This window comes from Poecile atricapillus, chromosome Z (assembly GCF_030490865.1).
Source record: "Poecile atricapillus isolate bPoeAtr1 chromosome Z, bPoeAtr1.hap1, whole genome shotgun sequence".
NCBI classification, from domain to species: Eukaryota; Metazoa; Chordata; class Aves; order Passeriformes; family Paridae; genus Poecile; species Poecile atricapillus.
This window is the reverse complement of record NC_081289.1, coordinates 63,273,767-63,291,303: the sequence shown is the minus strand read 5'-3', so window position 1 is coordinate 63,291,303 and position 17,537 is coordinate 63,273,767. Positions and strand designations below refer to the sequence as shown.

Genomic DNA, 17,537 nt, shown 5'->3' with positions numbered 1-17,537 from the left:
TACTGGGAATGTCTTCAGAGTGAAACTGAAGCCCTGGGACTGATTCTCAGTTGTTGACAGATTACCACACTGTTGCAAGAGCAGCACAGAGGGAATCTAAGGTCACCCTAAGGCAACTGAGGACTTTCTGTGGTAGTCACGGGCTCCCCAGCATTTATGTGCAAAGACAGACCTCATGGTTAGACCCACATCTTTATCCCTTCCTCATACCAGTGCTTCAAAGCAGAAAAATTTTTGCCATGCCAGACGTGGTTTCTAAAGTTCTTCCTGCCACTATCATCATCCTGCCTTTGTCCCCACTCTCGTGGTTCATTCAGTAATATTTCATCCCCACTCTTATGATTAATTCATGAATACTTCTACTCTCTGTGGTGATTGTCATTCACTCTGTGCTCTTTGATGCACACTTAGCCTCTCTTGCAGCCAGGTACACTAAAATACTGTTCCTTCTCCTCACTGCTAATGACAGTAGCAAAATGAACCAGCTACTAGACTACCAAAACCTTGTCATCCCTAAGTCCATCTCCTCTGCATTTCTACTGCTACATGGCATGATGAACCATGCCCACAAAGGTCCCAATCCCCAAATCTATTCATAATTTCATGGACAATCTTGGGCATCTCAGTAATTTCCCTCCAAGGGCAAAGCTGATAATTCTGTTTCTTCAGCAATTATTTTATTTGGTCTATGGTTAAAGAATACCTAGATGATGACAACCTGTATTTCCTGGAAGGTTTTGCCATGTAGAAGTGGAAGCAGCATTGTGTTGTACAAAACAGAGTGCACAGCAGGTCCTCTTATGCATTTTTAATTTTCCTGCTCCTCTTGGGAGCATACAGGGCCTGGGAATGGTTGTGTTTTTTTAAAATTGGCTCATAAAACCTGAAGCAAGTCCAAGTTGCCCTGAACTCTCTCAGCTTTGGCTCAAGTCCATTATTTGGAGGAGTCTTTTTTTCAAGATTAAGAAAGCTGGGAGATGACAATGTACACATAAAAATATTATAAAATTATGTATTGGTCTGTAAGTTCTTACACTTGGCCTTGGCACGTACCGTCAGAGCATACAGGAGACCCAGCCCCACAAACCCCGAGTGTGGCCCTTCAGTGATGGAAGTGACAGCAGCAGTCAGGACAATACAAGCACCCAGGTAATCCTGGAATGAGAGACAGGGGAACAAAAAAGAAAAAAAATGCAACAACCAGAGCATTTCTTTACCTGTGGAGCAGTACCACTTTACAAAGAATTATTTATATAATGACACCTAGCCCTTAATTTTGGTTTGGTGTTTTCCCTGGAAGAGGTCATGGTTGTGATACCCAACCTGAAATACACAAAGCAACTTGCTGAACATTAGTGAACATTAGTAAAAAAGGCCAGTAATTGCTGTAAATTCATTTGGGCTAGGGTATCCCATGGTGGCCACCCGAAAAAGAGCAGGGATCAAAAAATCTACTGAGCATATTAAAAAAAAAAAAAATCATGTGAAGGATATTACAGTGACACCCCTAATTCCCACCACTAAAACAAATCAATTCCCCTCTCTCCAGTCTCCTTCAGGTCTTCTCAAATATGGGTTTGCTCTCTCAAAAAAGGAAGTATCATTGACTTCACGAAGTCCCAGAAGGCTTTTGGTAGAATTTATACAGATCATGCACATGTTTTATTGGCAGAAGCTTCACAGGAGCTGGAACCCATTTTCTTGATGTTTATCTCAGGTTTGAAGTATATGCCACATGTCATCTCATGGAGTCAAGGTGCTGATTAATGGGATATAGTTGGTATTCCCATTCTCCCACTGCTGCCTGCATTATATTTACTTTGGATCACATTTTCCATTCATTTTTCTCCTCCTGTCCGATATTCCTGTCAGGAATCTTTTCTTCTGATATTTGAAATGAGGGCTGCCCAGTTCATCTGTCTAAAAAATGTGTTGATGAGCAGAATACAGACTCGAATTTTAGAGGGGAATGGATTCAAACTGTCACAGGGCAGGTTTAGATAGGATATCAGGAAGAAATTGTTCCCTGTGAGAGTGGTGAGGCCCTGGCACAGGTTGCCCACAGAATCTGTGGCTGCCTCAGTTCTGGAAGGCCATGCTGGATGGGGCTCTGAGCAACCAGGGCTAGTAGAAGGTGTCTCTGCCCATGGCAGGGGTTGGAACTGGATGGGCTTTAAGGTCCCTCCCAACCCAAATCATTCTGTGATTCTGGGACTCTGTGACTCAGACCTGTGGAGCATAATGGTCTTCAGTCTTCATCATCAGCTAGGACAGGACTTAACAGCTGCTACTAAATACCACAAACTTTTTGGTGATCTTAGTACCACCGTACCACCCTTAGGCAGGGCTATATCAATGAACTATTCCTTGGCAAGACCACATTATTTCTAATGCACCAAGGAAGGGAGGTATATTCGTAGACCAAATTCATTCGGCACGTAAGCAAGTCTAAGACTGTGAGACACTAACAGGCTTATTCCAGGATTGGCTGTTGCTCTGTTATTTATCTGTCCTAGATTTGGAAGCAGTTTCAGCTGATCTTGGATGCTGTAAGAAGCTGAAAGCTTTGAGCACATCATAAAAATATGGTGAATAACTTGGTTGCTACAGCAGGAAAAGAAGGTGACTATACAGCCTTTGATGTGAGGATTAATCATGCCTGTTGCTATTTATGTCCAGCAGAATCAGGCCACTGCTCTGTTTATTCACTGCTCTTTCTGTTTCAGATGAATAAGGGAATCAGAGTTACTTTGTTTGCCTTTTCTTGACTCGCAGATCAGGAAAGTCCCTCATAGAGAACCCCTACAAAACCCAGGAGCCTACATCACTGTCAGTGACTGCACTGTGCCCTGCTGTCATTTTCTTTCTGGACCTGCTGTCATTTTCTTTCTGGAGTCTAGTTCTGCTATCCTGCATTATATCAAACAATAAAATCCCAAACAGTATGGCCCTGCAAAGGTTTAGCTTACAGCTGTGGGATGAAACCTGCTGCTGGAGAGGTACTTCAAGATCTGGGAGATCAATGTGCCTAAAACAGCCCTGCCAGAAGGATGGTACAGTTCACAAAGCCACTGAAAAGCCACGTTCTGCCTTGAAAGCAGTTCCTGCTGTCACAGGTCTGTGGATGCTGCACAGTAGTAGAGAAAGTCTTGTTTGAAGTTTTGTAAATGTTTGTTCTTGCACTGCCTTCAGACGCTAGACAGCACAGCAGCAGAAGATGAGGCAGACTTGTATTTTCTTACTCCTGGCCAAGAAAGCTGAAAAAACCCTTTGGGTTTAACATAACAATCCTGATCTATTTTAAGGAACTGTGTGTATAATCTCCTCGTGAGATTAATACTCATTATTATCTTCTCTGCATCAGGCAAAGTCTCTGTTTGCTTCCAAGGTTTCAAAACCATGACTGGGACAAAACTGAACGTACCGTCCTGACCTCCAGCCATCTGTTGGCAGCTGACAGAAATAAGTAGGCAATGTTGTTTGTGTCCGTCAGCTCCAGCATACGTTGTTTAAATCTGGCTTCGTGCCTGGCAAGACCAAAGTTCTTACATTACGACACATAACACTCTCACACACAAAAGGGTGAAGCATTAACTCTGTTCTGCCTTCCCTCCCCCCAGCCCAAAACTTTTTGCCCCTCTGTTTTTGCTGAAGTTTGGGTTAAAAGCTCTTCCCTAAGAACATATATCTGGTGCCACAGCTCCCCATAGCCGGAACAAGTGGAGTGGAGAGGGATTTGTGTGACAAGCAATTCTGTTGGACTAGGGTTTGGACCAGAGACTGTCCCCTCAAAGAGATTGCAATGCCAGGGTGCTAGGACAGATGTTGTTCCCCAGAGCTGATCCACGTTTTATAGCTGTGGATTGCAGTCCACTCCTCCCACAGGTGAGAGCTGTTGTGTACCCTCAGCTCCTCCTCACAGGCCACTAGCAAGGGCAGAGGGCTCACCTGTCAGCTTAAATCTGATTTCAAAAGTTACCTGGCCAGCTTCAGGGCTTTTCAACAGGGGTGACATCCCTAAGGTTTCAACTAATATGGAAGTAGAGTGATCTGTAAATCAAACCTTTCATCTACTCACCGAAGCTGTTTTCTCAAAAAGTCACACTTTGCCTAAACAACTGGGAAACTACAGTCAGGGAGTGCTACAGATACTTCTAAATTAGAAAAATGAGTGGTGTTACCTCCACTGCCACTTGTTCCTCTCTCCCCCACACAATTCCCATCACATTCAAAAACCAGTTCAAGGATGCCAGAGTGCTGAAAAGCCAAGGTACACTTTGGGAGGGGAAGGGAAAATCTCTATTGGTGCAAGTGTATTAAATTCATGGAACCTTGCACAGTCATATGGAAACCATTTTGTTGTTCCATATCCTATTGTCTGGTGAATACCTTCACTTGATTAAACCAGCTGAACTTTAGTCAGCAGCTCAGTGTCTGTTTTATATTCCATTTCAAAGTCTCAGGGCCCTGCTGTGAAGCACCTTTAACACCTCTTCTTCCAGAAACTTCTTTTTTTACCCTGCTATTTCCTGTTGATATTTTATTTCCCTCTGCACAGCTTGTAAACATGACAAGCAACCTCTCCAGAAGAACTTGTAACAGTAATGATGTGGGGAGGAATAAGGATGCACTGACTACTCTGCTCATCTGCTTTCCTGGCAGCAAAACTCCTGCTCTCCTAATGGAAAATCTGACATACTCAGTCTGTGTTTTCATCCCTGTTCAGCTCATTTTCTGGACATTTTCATACTTATATCCTGTCAGATGACGTATGAGGTCACTGAGATTGCTCTCTTATTCAACTGTACTGTTTTGCGTGAGGAGATGCTCGATTTTATCCTGGAACATACTGAACCCAAACTGCAGAGAATGACTAACAGGACCATCAGTAAATACGAGCTTGCAGATAATAAATGCAGGAGACTTCAGGTTTGGTGGGCAGTGGAGCACAAGCAATGAAATGAAATGGCTTTGATTAGCGCCAGAAATCCTGAAAAACTCAATTGTTTTGGCACCCTCAGGTTGCTTTTTGCTCTCTGCCATCCAAGCCCATTGCCTTTTTGTAAGGCAAAAAAAGAGCTGAACCACTCAGAAAGTGCTAAGTTCCTTCATCTTCCTGAGGAGATAACCTCAGGTTCATAACCTTCCTCAGTGATGAAAGGTTACACTGAACCTCTTGAGAAGTACTCAGCATACATCAGCCTGTAAAACTTCCTGTTTCAATACATCATTCTGTTGATAAACCTAGCTAAAGCATTTCCTGTTGACCACTGGCTCACACCTCTTCAACACAATGTTTTTGCTTGTTCTTCCACAGGCGTTACTGCAACATTCTGTGCTAATAGCTGATGTCCTAAAGCTTAGCTTGAAATGAGGAAACAGCCTTAAGCTGAACAAATAGGTGTGGAAATAGCATTGCAGTGGGATCTGCTTTGGTTTGGAATTCTATGTAGTGCAGAATGGGTGCAAGGTGCGCTTACTGGGAAAAAACCTCAAGCTGGCATTTTGACAGTCTTAACCATAATGGGGTGAACATAGGAGAGTCTGGCCTGTATTTCCTGTAGTAGAGAGAAAATATATGCATGGAAAGCTGGCAAAACTCTCTGGTTCTTACAGAATTTATTTTTCAGTTTTGATTAACAAAGGGAGGTTTTACAATATTAAGATCAAGTTCTGTTCTGCTGCAGTTTTCTTGGAAAGTCAAGTTGCACACTGCCTTTCAGTTGGAGAGTGCCATAATGATGTCTCTGTGCTTGGGAAGTGGGTTAAACACAAAACTGATTCAGGAGCACTTGTATATAGCAGGGGGTTTGAAGGGGCTGTGCCTCTGCCTGCTTGGCAAAATAGAGCTCCCTGCTGTCCAGGTTAGAGGCATGATTAAAATAGACTCATTAGAAGTTTAAATATCATATCCTAAAAATGTAATCATCTTTAATTCAATGGAACACCAATACATGCGTTAATGAAAATATGCAAAATGTTTAAGAGGCATGGGAAAGCAACAGGAAAAAGAAAAAAAGATCTATTCTCTTTACTTGAAATATCTTAACAAAGTTCTTAAAATTCAACAGTTTGCCCTCAAACGTGCTCCAAGGAAGCTGAACAGGCCAGCCTGACCCCCAAGCCTCCCTCTAATAATTTGTTTTACAAATTTTACCCGAATGCTCTGATGGTGGTAAGGCCTTCAGCTGTCTCAGAGAAGTGACACAGCAGAGGGAGCTGGGTGCTGTCATCAAGTTCCTGGAGGTCCCTGGGTGTACAAAACACAACAGATGTCCACTACCATGTAAACATTTCTGTCTGCAGAAATTTTGCTGCACAGCAGACAAGAACAGACATTTTATGTATTGCACATGTTCTTTTCAGGATCACACAAAATTTCTATAGTACACTAGCATAGGAATATAACATTCCTTTTTTGCCACAGAAGCCTTTGAATCATCTCCCCTGCTGCCCTCTCCATCTACTTTTGGTAACTTTAAGCTTCTCTTTTCCCCCCAGGGATAATGACACTATCATGTCTCTCCTGGATAAAAACCTGCTATCCATTTTAGACAGATCCTACTTACCTTTTATTCTAATTACATTCTATTATTACATTCTATTATTACATTCTATTAATTCTATTAAGTAGAACAGATCCTAATTATCTTTTATTATATATGATAGATTTTGATATATTAACAAAATTAACTTAAATTCAAACCATTGATTTTAAACTTTAGAGCATGTTATTTGTGACTCTTAGGTCAGGTATCTAATAGGGTCTGTGTATCAGGAAGTTAATATCTTTTATGATAAGAGCTGGCCTAACAAAAAAAGCTGTATTTCCACATTAAACTGGCCTCATTTTCCATATCTGGAAGTACCACAACATGCTGAAAGTAAAATATTTCTGATGATAGCAGATCTTCTTTTTGTGCTGTTAACATTGGTTGTAGCAGAGACAGCACTGACAGAGAAATAACATGAGTGATAAATTTCCCTAATTACTCAGCAATGGCACTTCCAAAATCTTCATGGAGCAACATTTTTTAAGTCCAAAAGGTTACAGTCTTTCCTTTTAAAAAAGCAACAATTTCCAAACCACAGAAAAAAAAAATTACCTCTTTCTGTAACACCCTGCCATTGGCATAGCAGCCAGTTGTACAAACAGAAGAAAGTCCAGATCATTAGAGATTAAAACTTGTTATCAAAATCCTGCTAATTTTGCACAATGGATTAAATAGGCCAGGAGAAACAACTGCTTGATGTTGCTGAATGTTGCAGTGCGCAGAACAGAATTTTCTGCTGATCTTTTGATGATAAATGTCTTTCAAATTTATGATGGAAAATACACAGAAGTTTTTGAAATATGTAATGGAAAATACAACAAAAAGTGCTGCAAGAAATACTGCAAATATTTGCATTTCTAAATATTAGTGAGGCTTATATGCCTGCAAAGGACTGCATACAAGTGAGTTACAAATACTGGCTGAAGCTATTCCTTCATCCTACATTTCCCAAGACTAATTTTTCAGGAAATAAATTGGATGTTTTAATTCTTATTGTCCATTGAAAGAACACAAATCACATCTCAAGAGATTTAAAAGAGTTTAATTTAACTGAATAATTTGAGAGTAAAAACCAGGTCTCCTGATTTGTCCACCACCTTAAGATCTGGTGTACAGGCACATACAGCTTCAGTTTAGAGGTTTGGTGGGGCAATAGCAAGGTTTCTGAAAAATCTCAGAGAAGTTAAGCAAATTATTTCATATTTAAACATTTCTGGTTTGTGAATTCTGATTACAGATTTTCTGATAAATAAATCTTCTTGAAAGATTTTGGCTGATAACAAAAACTAATGGATTGAATTTTAGAAAAAACTTCAAATGGCTTATTAAATATGTTTTACAAAATTATAGAATGAATTTAGCACTGGAAGCATGACTCTCTTTTTACAGAAAAAATTGTACTTTTTACACTCAGCCAAAACACTCTGAATGCTCTGCAGTGAAAATTACTTGAAAATGGGGCTTTTTTCCCCAATATGAAGGAAAAGTTGTGATTAATGTTAGTCCAGGGAGCTATTTTCTGTTCTCTACTAACCCTCAAATGTCAAAGAGGAGTTTTAACGATATGCAAGCTCAGCTGATTAAGAAACTTCATGTTCATCTGACTCTAGAACCAAAAAAATCTATTCAGTTAGTGTTACTTCCCCAGATACCCCATTTATAGCCAGGTCAGTTGGAAATATTCCCAAGTGCATGTCTCAAATGCATGCCTCAGGATCAGAAGCGGGATGCCATGCCCATTTTCCCCTTTTCTGGCTCCTACAACCTCACATTCCACCACAGTTCTTATGTAAAATATTTCATGGAGGAAATTTTCAGGATAGCTCTTTAATACATACTTGGAAGCAACCCTGAAGTATTTCTGGATAAAATAAAATGCTATGCCCAGGGGCACGAGGGCCACAAGGAACCATGGAGTGGCATAGGAGATCATCCCAATGGCTGACAGGCAGAGCAAGGTGGATCTGGTCAGAGACTCCAGTGTGGGAGGGATGTGCTAGAAGGAAATTAAAAACATCCATAAGGAAAAAAATCCCTGGTAGCACCACTATAAACCTTTTTCTATAAGAAAAGTGGAAAAATATCACTATGTACTCATTGATATTCTCTTAATATCAAGAGTCTTTCTGCTTCTGTGTGTGTCATAGCCAAATGTACATGGGTTAAAAAATGAGTTAGTAGGTTTTTGTTTTCTAAAGGTCAGAGTTTCAAAGATCATGGGGAAACAGGAACCATTTCCACTTCATTTATATATCAGGCAAGGACAAGAAAATTGTTCTTGATTTGCCAGATATTTAGAGAAGTAGGATGCTCTGTCTTAGAGTCTCATAATTATTTATTCCATGTTCCCATCAACCTTACCTTCAGGATTATTGTTCATCCAAAAATTTTAATGCACAGCCATAGTGAAAGCCTTTCCTCCCCCTGAATGCTCCAAATCCACATGTGCTGCCAGTCACAGTGGAGCATTCATATGTCACACCTACTCCCACATATTCAAAGTTGTTATATTCTACTGTGTTTCCTGTTTTGAGCCCAAAATCTGATGTTTTCTTAATCCAGATCTTCAAACAGAATCAACCAGTCTTCATATGACAAAAATTAAGAGCCACTACTTCCTGCTATGTTTATTTTAATGGTTACCTGCCCTCATTACTACAAGTGTGTGTACTTTTTACTTTGAGTGTCCCTATTATCATTCCCAGAACCTGGTTTTGCTATGCCTTTCTCTACTGAATATTTTAATACATCATTTTATTCAGGATCTACATGAAAATTTGCAAAGCCAGGACAATAATACAAAATATATTGATACATCTACCTGATCAATGATATTTGTATCAGCAGAGAAGCGATTTAGAATTAGCCCCAGTGGAGTCATGTCAAAGAACCTGTTGGACAAATTAAAACCAAAAAGTAACCTGTAGAGGAATTCCAGTTTTGGATTAAAAATCCAGTCAGACAGAACACAGAGCTTTGTACAGCTATTGTCTAAAACCAAGAAACAAATATGAATAACATACCAGATTATTTTATCTGCATCCTGACTGTCTGAATGCTTCTTTTGGCACTTTCCCCTGAAAAAAAACTTCTCTTCCAAAAACCTGCTGGCTTGTGTCCTGAACTTCCTTCTTGCTCCATCAGGATTTAAGATCCCTTCCAAAGATTACAGTCTGTTCCTGGCTGCTGCTCAGCCTTCTTCTTATGGGCACCAACCCCAGATATTTCATGAAAGCACTGTGACAAATTTATTTGTTATTCAGGCATCCTTTTGGCCCTCCTGCTGCCTGTGAGATCCTGGATATTGTGCACAGAAGAAGTCTTGGTGTCCACATGGTTTGACACCATGGCCATTGCTCAGAGCTGGAGCTGGGTGACCTGTAGCCTGAACTGCCCTCAGAGATGTCCTTGACCCCCCCAGCCCTGAAGGTGTGCCAGCTTTCTATAACATTTCAGCCAGATAAAAAACAGGGGCAAAATTTCACGTTTTCTCATAGAATTTTTTCCCCCTATGATTATCTCACTAATTATTTTCCTTTTTTGAGGCCTTGAAGGAAACAGGTCAAAACCAAGAGCTTTTCCTAGGAGTACCCTTGCCATTACAAAGAAGACAGGTTTTGACCATGTAGCTTTCTAGGGACATCATTTTTGCCGTACCTGATTGGTCCAAGGATGATCTTGTTGAGGAGATTGTGGTGTAGGTTCTTGGCTGCTGTGAGGCCCATCCACTCCACAGTCAGGGATGTGATGAGGCAAAGGATAATCCCAGCTCCGGAGAGGATGCTGAAGACAGCTACATGATAAGCCTAATGGAATGACAAATATATCAGTCCTAGAAATAAACACAGATTTTTCTTTTGCTAAGAAGTCCTCAAGGTACCTGGTACCCAACAGTTACTATATCATATCTCTTGTATTACTTAACGATATATCATCTTTGGGAAATAAAAGAACTGTGATGGAACTGCAGTGATGGAACTGCAATTCATTAAGTCCACATAATTACAAGTTCTGGTAGTTCTAAGATCCCTCTCTCTATTCTACCCCTCATGAAGTTGAAATGATAGCTCTTAGAACTGTGAAGACTTATTATGTGGACAATTACAAGGATTGCTAGCCAAGAAACTTAGTAGAACTTCTCAAGAATTAAGGTATTTGAGAGACGTTGGAAAGTTCCACTTTATTAAGTTCAAACATCGTGAAGTTCCTAGAGCAAATCCTAAACTGATTTGCCAGGGTTATAGCAAATTTGAGCCTCCTGAAAGTCTACTAAGTGGATTCCAGTGAGATATTGTATATGAGTCAAATTTACAGCTATAAGCAGATTGTACGTAAGCAGTACGATTGAAGACTTCCATTTTTTATTTTTTTTCTGGCAGGACACTACTTGCCAGCCAGTACTTAGGAAAGTGGGGTTATTGACTTAAAAGAGCAGTTATAAAATCCAGATGGAAAAGTTTAATGTAAAGTTCCTTACTTTGAAAGGCCAATTATTTTTCTACTCTCAAATATCCTTCTGTTTCAGTTCTGAATGGTCAAAGAGAATGATAAAATTTGAATTTTCTTCTTTTACCATTAAGAATACATCCATCCTGTACAATAATGTACCTGTCATTTCTATCCATCTGGCTTCTAGATGAAAAGCAAATAATTATTTTAGAACATTTTTTCTTTATTTTTTTTTTTTCCTATCAGGCTCCAAGATCTGGCTCACCTTCTCTGTGCTCTTATCCTCATCAGTATTCCTGGCTTCATTTGCATTGTCCATGGATGTCCATGTAGCAAGCCAATAATCTATGGCCACAATAACTGAGTGTTTCAACAGCTTGGAGAAAATCATCAGAAAGAGCAAGAAAAATCCTCCAGAGGTTAGATATCTCCAACAGGTTTTCCATGGCATCTTTGTCCTGAGCCTCAAGACAGTTGACATGTTATCATCTTCATCTTCTTCCTCTTCCTCCTCTGTGACTCAGACATTTGATGAAGTTAGCTTGGATTCAATAACTGTTAAACTGTTAAACAAGTTTACCAGATTCGTTGGATTTTTTCTCCTTCTGCTTTGAATCCAAATTTTAAAGTCAAAATTCAGTTTGTCATCTTAGACCAGCAAACAGTTCAGACATATTTTCATAAGACTTCCCCTGTGCTCTTTAAGCAATTCTATAGTTCTCCCATCTTTGACTTGTCACAGTTCTGTTAAGAAAATAATTTTATAAACTAAGTCTTCACTACTTATTATTTAGAGCAGAGATGAGGCCTTTCTCAACATGTTCATCACCTTCTATTATACAGTTAGCAGAGCAATTTGGAAGATTTTAGAAAACCGTCCAAACCTTTCCACCCAGATTCTTCATCATCTGTTTGCATGAAAAAGTTCAATTTTCCCTTCAATCAAGAGTACTAAAAATATATTTGATCACATTCTATTGAAACATAAATGGTGGAAGACTTCTGCTATGGAAAATACATATTTCATAGGTGTATAAATATGAAATTTAATTTTTTATCCCAGATAATAAGAATATATATATCTCACAGCCCTGCAGGCTGCACTTGAGGAAGAGAAATGTTGACATGCTCTTGACAGCTACATAATTTTTATTTCTTTACAATTGTTTCTGTTGCTGTACTTCTGTCTCATCCCTCAATAAATCCAGGCACTGAGTTAACAAAGGAATTAACTTGTCTTGATAATACCCTTATCTCTGTATGATGTTTAGAGAAATATATGGAGAATCCCTTAAACAATTTATATTGTAAACAGGTCAGAATATTGGACTTTCCACTATTATTACCAAATGTCATCCATAGAATCACACTTTGCTGCTAAGAACTGACAGCTATAAAAGTGGAAAGGCAATGAAAAATGGTATTAAATAAAGTAATTGTAAAACAAACCTTCATCTTCATCTTCCAGTTGTGACTTAGATTCTCTGGGGTACATGGCCCTTCTAAGGGTTTTTCTCTCAAGAGTTGTCTGGTCAGCTTCCATATCCTGAAATAATTAGGTTGTCATTATTATTATTAATCAATAATAGGTTTTATTAATTTGACAGATAATTTATTAATTTGAGAGCTTAGTTGTTCACCAATTGTAGTAGTACTTGCAGCAATCTCAATGAGACTTTACTTGGTAACTCACAGAATGGAAAAACACAGTATTTTTCAATTTAAATTTCAGAGAATTCAGTTTTGTTCACTTCTTTCCCTCTCTCTGCCATTCTTTCATTCCCTCTCTTCTGGAATAGTAAAAACTTCAAAAATAGTCTTTATAGAATCCTAAATGTTCATGGCAATAACAGCATAAAAGGATAAGAGGTTCCACTGGGTCCAACCCTTGCCCTACCAAAGGATCAGTTATGCACCACATTTCCAAGGGATTTTTGTCTAAGATGTCCTTACAAATAATCCATGATGAATATACCACACAACTCCTGAACAATCCATTCCAGACCCTAAAATTCCTTACAGGTCAAGAGGTTTTGCCTTAAAGTCAAGTTATAAACTCACTTCAGAAATGGTTTGGGTTGTTTTTGAAATTGAATGTCAAATATTTCTTTGAAGAAAAGTCATCCTTGCCCAAATGCTCCTATTTACCTTTTCCAGCTCTTGATCTTGGCGATTCATCAGAGTTTTCCAGTGTTCATATAGCTCAACATCCTTGTTTTGGATGTCCTTTAGTGTCCCTTCTCTAAGCACCATTCCATCCTTCATTGCTATGATCTAGAGGAGAAAGTACCCAGCACTCAACAACACAGATACCACACTCACTGACCTGGATCCTACAAGATATGTCTCACCATTAGTGACAATACGATTATGCAAATTTTCTGTCTTCATTTTATTCAATATTTTATTAATGACTTCTGAAGTTTGCTGGCATAACTCATAAACTGAAACTCGTGTAAGTCATGCTTTCCTGCACATGTAAAAAGCATTGAAAAGAAGGGATAGATATAGTTGCAATTAAATCAAAATTCTCCAGGCCTTTTAATGAACAAAAAAAAATCTACATAAACAATGTAAAAATAAAATAATTCTTCCACTATAAAATCTGTGTTAAAGTGGCAGTTAGCCACATGGCATTCGGAATTAAGAAGGGACTCTATTGCAGAGAAAAGTAATAATCTCATTAAATGTTATGGTGTTAACTTCAAGTGTACATTCATCCTTAGCAAATTTTCCTCTGGGACCTCTTCTCTTACCCAGTCAGCATGTGGCAGATATTGTAATTTATGTGTCACTAGAACAAGAGTCCTCTTGTCCTCTTGCAGAAACTTCAAAATCCCTTCCTGCATTAAGTGATCACTTAAGTGAATGTCCAGTGCAGAGAATGGGTCATCCTGCAATCACATCAAATTGAAAAATAGTAAAACAGGATACAAAAGTGAGGTTTATTCCTAAAATAGTATTTTTAAAATAGAAAGCATCTGTCTTTACTGGTATGTCATCTCTCTCTAGTGACAAGGACCCAGTCAGAGAGCTGCACCAGTGAGCTGGAAGCCACTGCTCTTAAGTTCACAGCAGTGGACTCAGTTTAATTTTTTTGTGTCTGGCTGTGTGTAGTGCTGGGGCCTTACTGACAGAGTGCAGGAACACCAGAACTGAAATTTTCCATCCAAATTTGAAAATTCTAGGACCAAAAGCCAAACTTGGGCCAAATTTTGATGTGAAACTGGCATGGGAAAATTAAAGCAGAGTTAGTAACTCTTCTCATTTCCTCCAAACTTAACTACAGACCTGCTAGGTCTTCACTTTGAGTGAGTGTGGCTGGAAATAAGGCAACATTCAGATAAGAACATCAATATGCAAACACTTTTTCTTCAAGAAGTCTCTACTTAATTTTGAAGAGGCTCAAACAGCCCCTTCATGAACCTCCTGAAATTCCTAATATGCCTTGAAAGTAATAACAGAGAAGGGAAAGGCTGTCCAACTCCACAGCACTCTGCAGAAGACTGCTGAGCCCACAGACTGTTCATTATGGCTCCTTATTAGAAATCCTGCTGATTTCTGGGACTGTGCTGATAGTAGATCATTACTGAGAGCAAGAAGAAGACAATCTGTTCCACTCTTCCAGTGTTAATTTGTGCAGGAATTCCCATCTTCATCAGTCTCCCAGGATGTTTTGATGCTGCCTCTGATGGATGCTTATTTCCAATCTCTAGAATTTGGAGTTGAATACAAGTCCCCATAGGTCTTCTAAATATAAACTACATATATGAAATTACAGTTTTATTACTAATTTTGCATGTGAAATGTGCACTCCATGTGAAAAAAAAATCTTACCAAGAAGACAATGTTGGTGTTCTGGTAGAGTGCTCGAGCAACACAGATTCTCTGTCGTTGGCCTCCACTTAAATTAATCCCCTAATGATTCAAATGGATCAGAAATAGGCATCTTTGAATAACCATTATGACAGGCCTTTGAAAATGTGAGTTTTTTTACAATAATATTGTTCCATTAAAAATAAAATACTTCATTAAAATGCTACTTCTATTGATAAGCAAGCATAGTCCTCATATAATACTAAAAGAAAATTTATTATTCATGGGTAAGCGTAAATTATGAAGAGCTGTTCTGAGCACAGTAGGCTTTTTAGATTGAAAAATTTAACCAATACCAGCATCAAATTCAGCTAGCAAAACATGGGAGACTTTGGTCAAGAAAATCCATTTGAGAAATAGCTGAAGAAGCAGAAGAGATTTCAAATGGTTTTGCAGTAACACTTGGTGAATTACAATTATTTACCAGTCTGGCAGCCCAATACAGACTAGAACTGCGTGACCCCAGGGAGTGTCTTCTTAATACAAAGGCCAAGCATAGATTAAAGCATTCACATTATTTACCCTTTCTCCAATTTCTGTCTGGTCACCAAATGGTAGTAAGTCAATATCAGGCTGCAGAGAACAGGCATCTGTAACAGCCTTGTACCTGGAAAAACAACGTGGTCATTGCAATTGTTTACCCAGTCACTCACTCTTGCTAACACAAAAACCTCCAGGTAGATGTCACCCAAAGTTTTTATTGCTATGTGATGGCTGGATAATTGTAAAAGTAAGTAGGGCAAAATGATTGTTGAGAATTAATCCTGGAGCATTGTAAATGAAGCATTGTAAAAAAATTACATCTTTATTAGAAGTCTTTACTGGCAAGACTGCTTTTTAATTAGGTAAATTATTTGAGCACATTCCTCCCTGTCATGGAGTTGTGTTGTTGGATTCCAGAGTGTTTGAAGCTATTTTCCACTGAGGTTTTATTCTTCCCCCTTTAAGTGCCTCTTCATTTTCTTTGGAGTGATATTACAGGACAAAGGATCCTTACAGTACTTCTGGTCTTACCAGATCTAGCAAATAACTTGCAAAATTTAGAAATTTTTTTTGTGAGATTTCTGTGTCTGTAGCAGATGATCTGCTGCTGAGCAGATGGGATCAGACAATTTGAGTGATGAAATTCAGACTTGCCCCTTTGAAGCTAATGAAACAAGCTGATGGATGTAGTGGCTGAAGGATCTGGTCCCTGAAATTTTCTGGATTTCAAGGAATTTGGTCATGATTAGGTTTTATCAAGTCAGAATGGAGTCATACATCTTAGCACAGACTGAGAGGAACAGGGTATTTTTCAGTAATTTCAGTATTTTCAATAACTGAAAACAGAGAGTATTGCCTTTGAAATATCAGCAATTTGTTTTCCTTAAATCCAGTTACTTTTTCTACATTTGTTAACTGACCTTTTAGAAGGATGGAAGAAACAGGTGCTGGGTAAGCACAATAGTAGCTGTTCACCTCAGCTTTCACACTTCCTTCTCCCATATTTCTAAAGGAAGAATTAAGGGCATTCCCTTGAGGCACACCATCTTCATAAATGCTGTTTTTGGAAAGTGGCTGCTCCAGTAACTTGATCACAGCAGGATTAACACACAAACTCAGTGGAAACATGCCTAGGATCTCTGTTGCCAAAGCCCTCTGGCAATCTTGGGCTCCATTAAACAACAATAAAAAATACATAAGTAGTCTCCAAACATGGGTTTCATCTCACCTTGGAAATTACACATATGGCTTCAGCTGTATTCCATGGGGAGCCACTACCACTGTGGGATTTCTCACAAAAATCTTAGACACATGCTCTGGTTAGAGGAGCAGCCTAACTTAAACCAGAAACCTTCCTCTGAGGTGAAACAGATCAGCTAAATCCACCCCAAGTTTAGCATGCGCTGATTGATATTTTCCAGAAACTATAAACTTCCTCCAGAAGATGCCAAAAAACCCTCTTTAAAAGGAACTGCAAGATGTTTTTGCAAGGAGGTGGGTATTTACCTCTGCTTATTAAAGGGACTGCCAAAGATGATGTTCTCCTCCACGGTGGCATTGAGCAGCCACGGTTTCTGAGCTGCATAAGCCACGGAGTACCTGTTCCTACTGCAGACAGACACAAAGCTTCAGTAAGAAAAAAGCCCTCACACTATGAAATGTCTGATAATCAAGTTTTTTAAACTTAGTGCACATGAATGTGCACTCAGAAAAATACAGAAAAACACATAAGCGAAACAAAGAGAAGGGAAGAGTTTTAAATTTGATGCTTTTGTTAGAACAGCACCCACTCTGATGATTTCCCTGATGGCAAAATCTACACTCTAGGTTGTATTCTATTCTACTATAAATGGCTGGTACCTACCTCAATCTAGTAATTGCAATTCAAATCCAAAGGCAAATTATAAATTATACTAAGAAATACTAAATTCTCGCAGGAATCGTTATTTGGCATTATTTTTTCTAACAACAAAACAGAGTGAAAAGGCACTGTTCAAATGGCATTGGCACACTTGACTTGCTGCTTTCTAAAGTGTGAGATTATATTATATATATATATATATATATATATATAAATATTATATGTGGCCACACATATAAAATACTTTTTTCTTAGTGAATAATTTTTTCCTTTCCGTTTATTATATCCTCAATGATATTGAAAAAGAGAGCAGT

General features: G+C 38.9%; 1 protein-coding gene across 12 annotated transcripts in view; it reads right to left on the bottom strand.

Annotated features, from left to right (window-relative positions):
• The window catches only part of LOC131592962 (ATP-binding cassette sub-family C member 9), a 68,894-nt gene that overhangs the window by 9,899 nt on the left and 41,458 nt on the right, over nt 1-17,537 (bottom strand). For 10 of the 12 annotated variants that reach the window (XM_058864963.1, XM_058864964.1, XM_058864965.1 and 7 more), the window contains 13 exons: nt 16,869-16,970; nt 15,402-15,486; nt 14,841-14,921; nt 13,760-13,897; nt 13,152-13,277; nt 12,453-12,549; nt 11,269-11,516; nt 10,212-10,360; nt 9,376-9,445; nt 8,393-8,550; nt 6,158-6,250; nt 3,425-3,527; nt 1,054-1,155 (listed from right to left, as the gene is read on the bottom strand). In XM_058864963.1, coding sequence (XP_058720946.1) covers nt 1,054-1,155; nt 3,425-3,527; nt 6,158-6,250; nt 8,393-8,550; nt 9,376-9,445; nt 10,212-10,360; nt 11,269-11,516; nt 12,453-12,549; nt 13,152-13,277; nt 13,760-13,897; nt 14,841-14,921; nt 15,402-15,486; nt 16,869-16,970 — 1,552 coding nt within the window. The remainder of the gene's footprint in view (nt 1-1,053; nt 1,156-3,424; nt 3,528-6,157; nt 6,251-8,392; nt 8,551-9,375; nt 9,446-10,211; nt 10,361-11,268; nt 11,517-12,452; nt 12,550-13,151; nt 13,278-13,759; nt 13,898-14,840; nt 14,922-15,401; nt 15,487-16,868; nt 16,971-17,537) is intronic. The other 2 variants (XM_058864969.1, XM_058864967.1) reach the window with 2 other exon arrangements.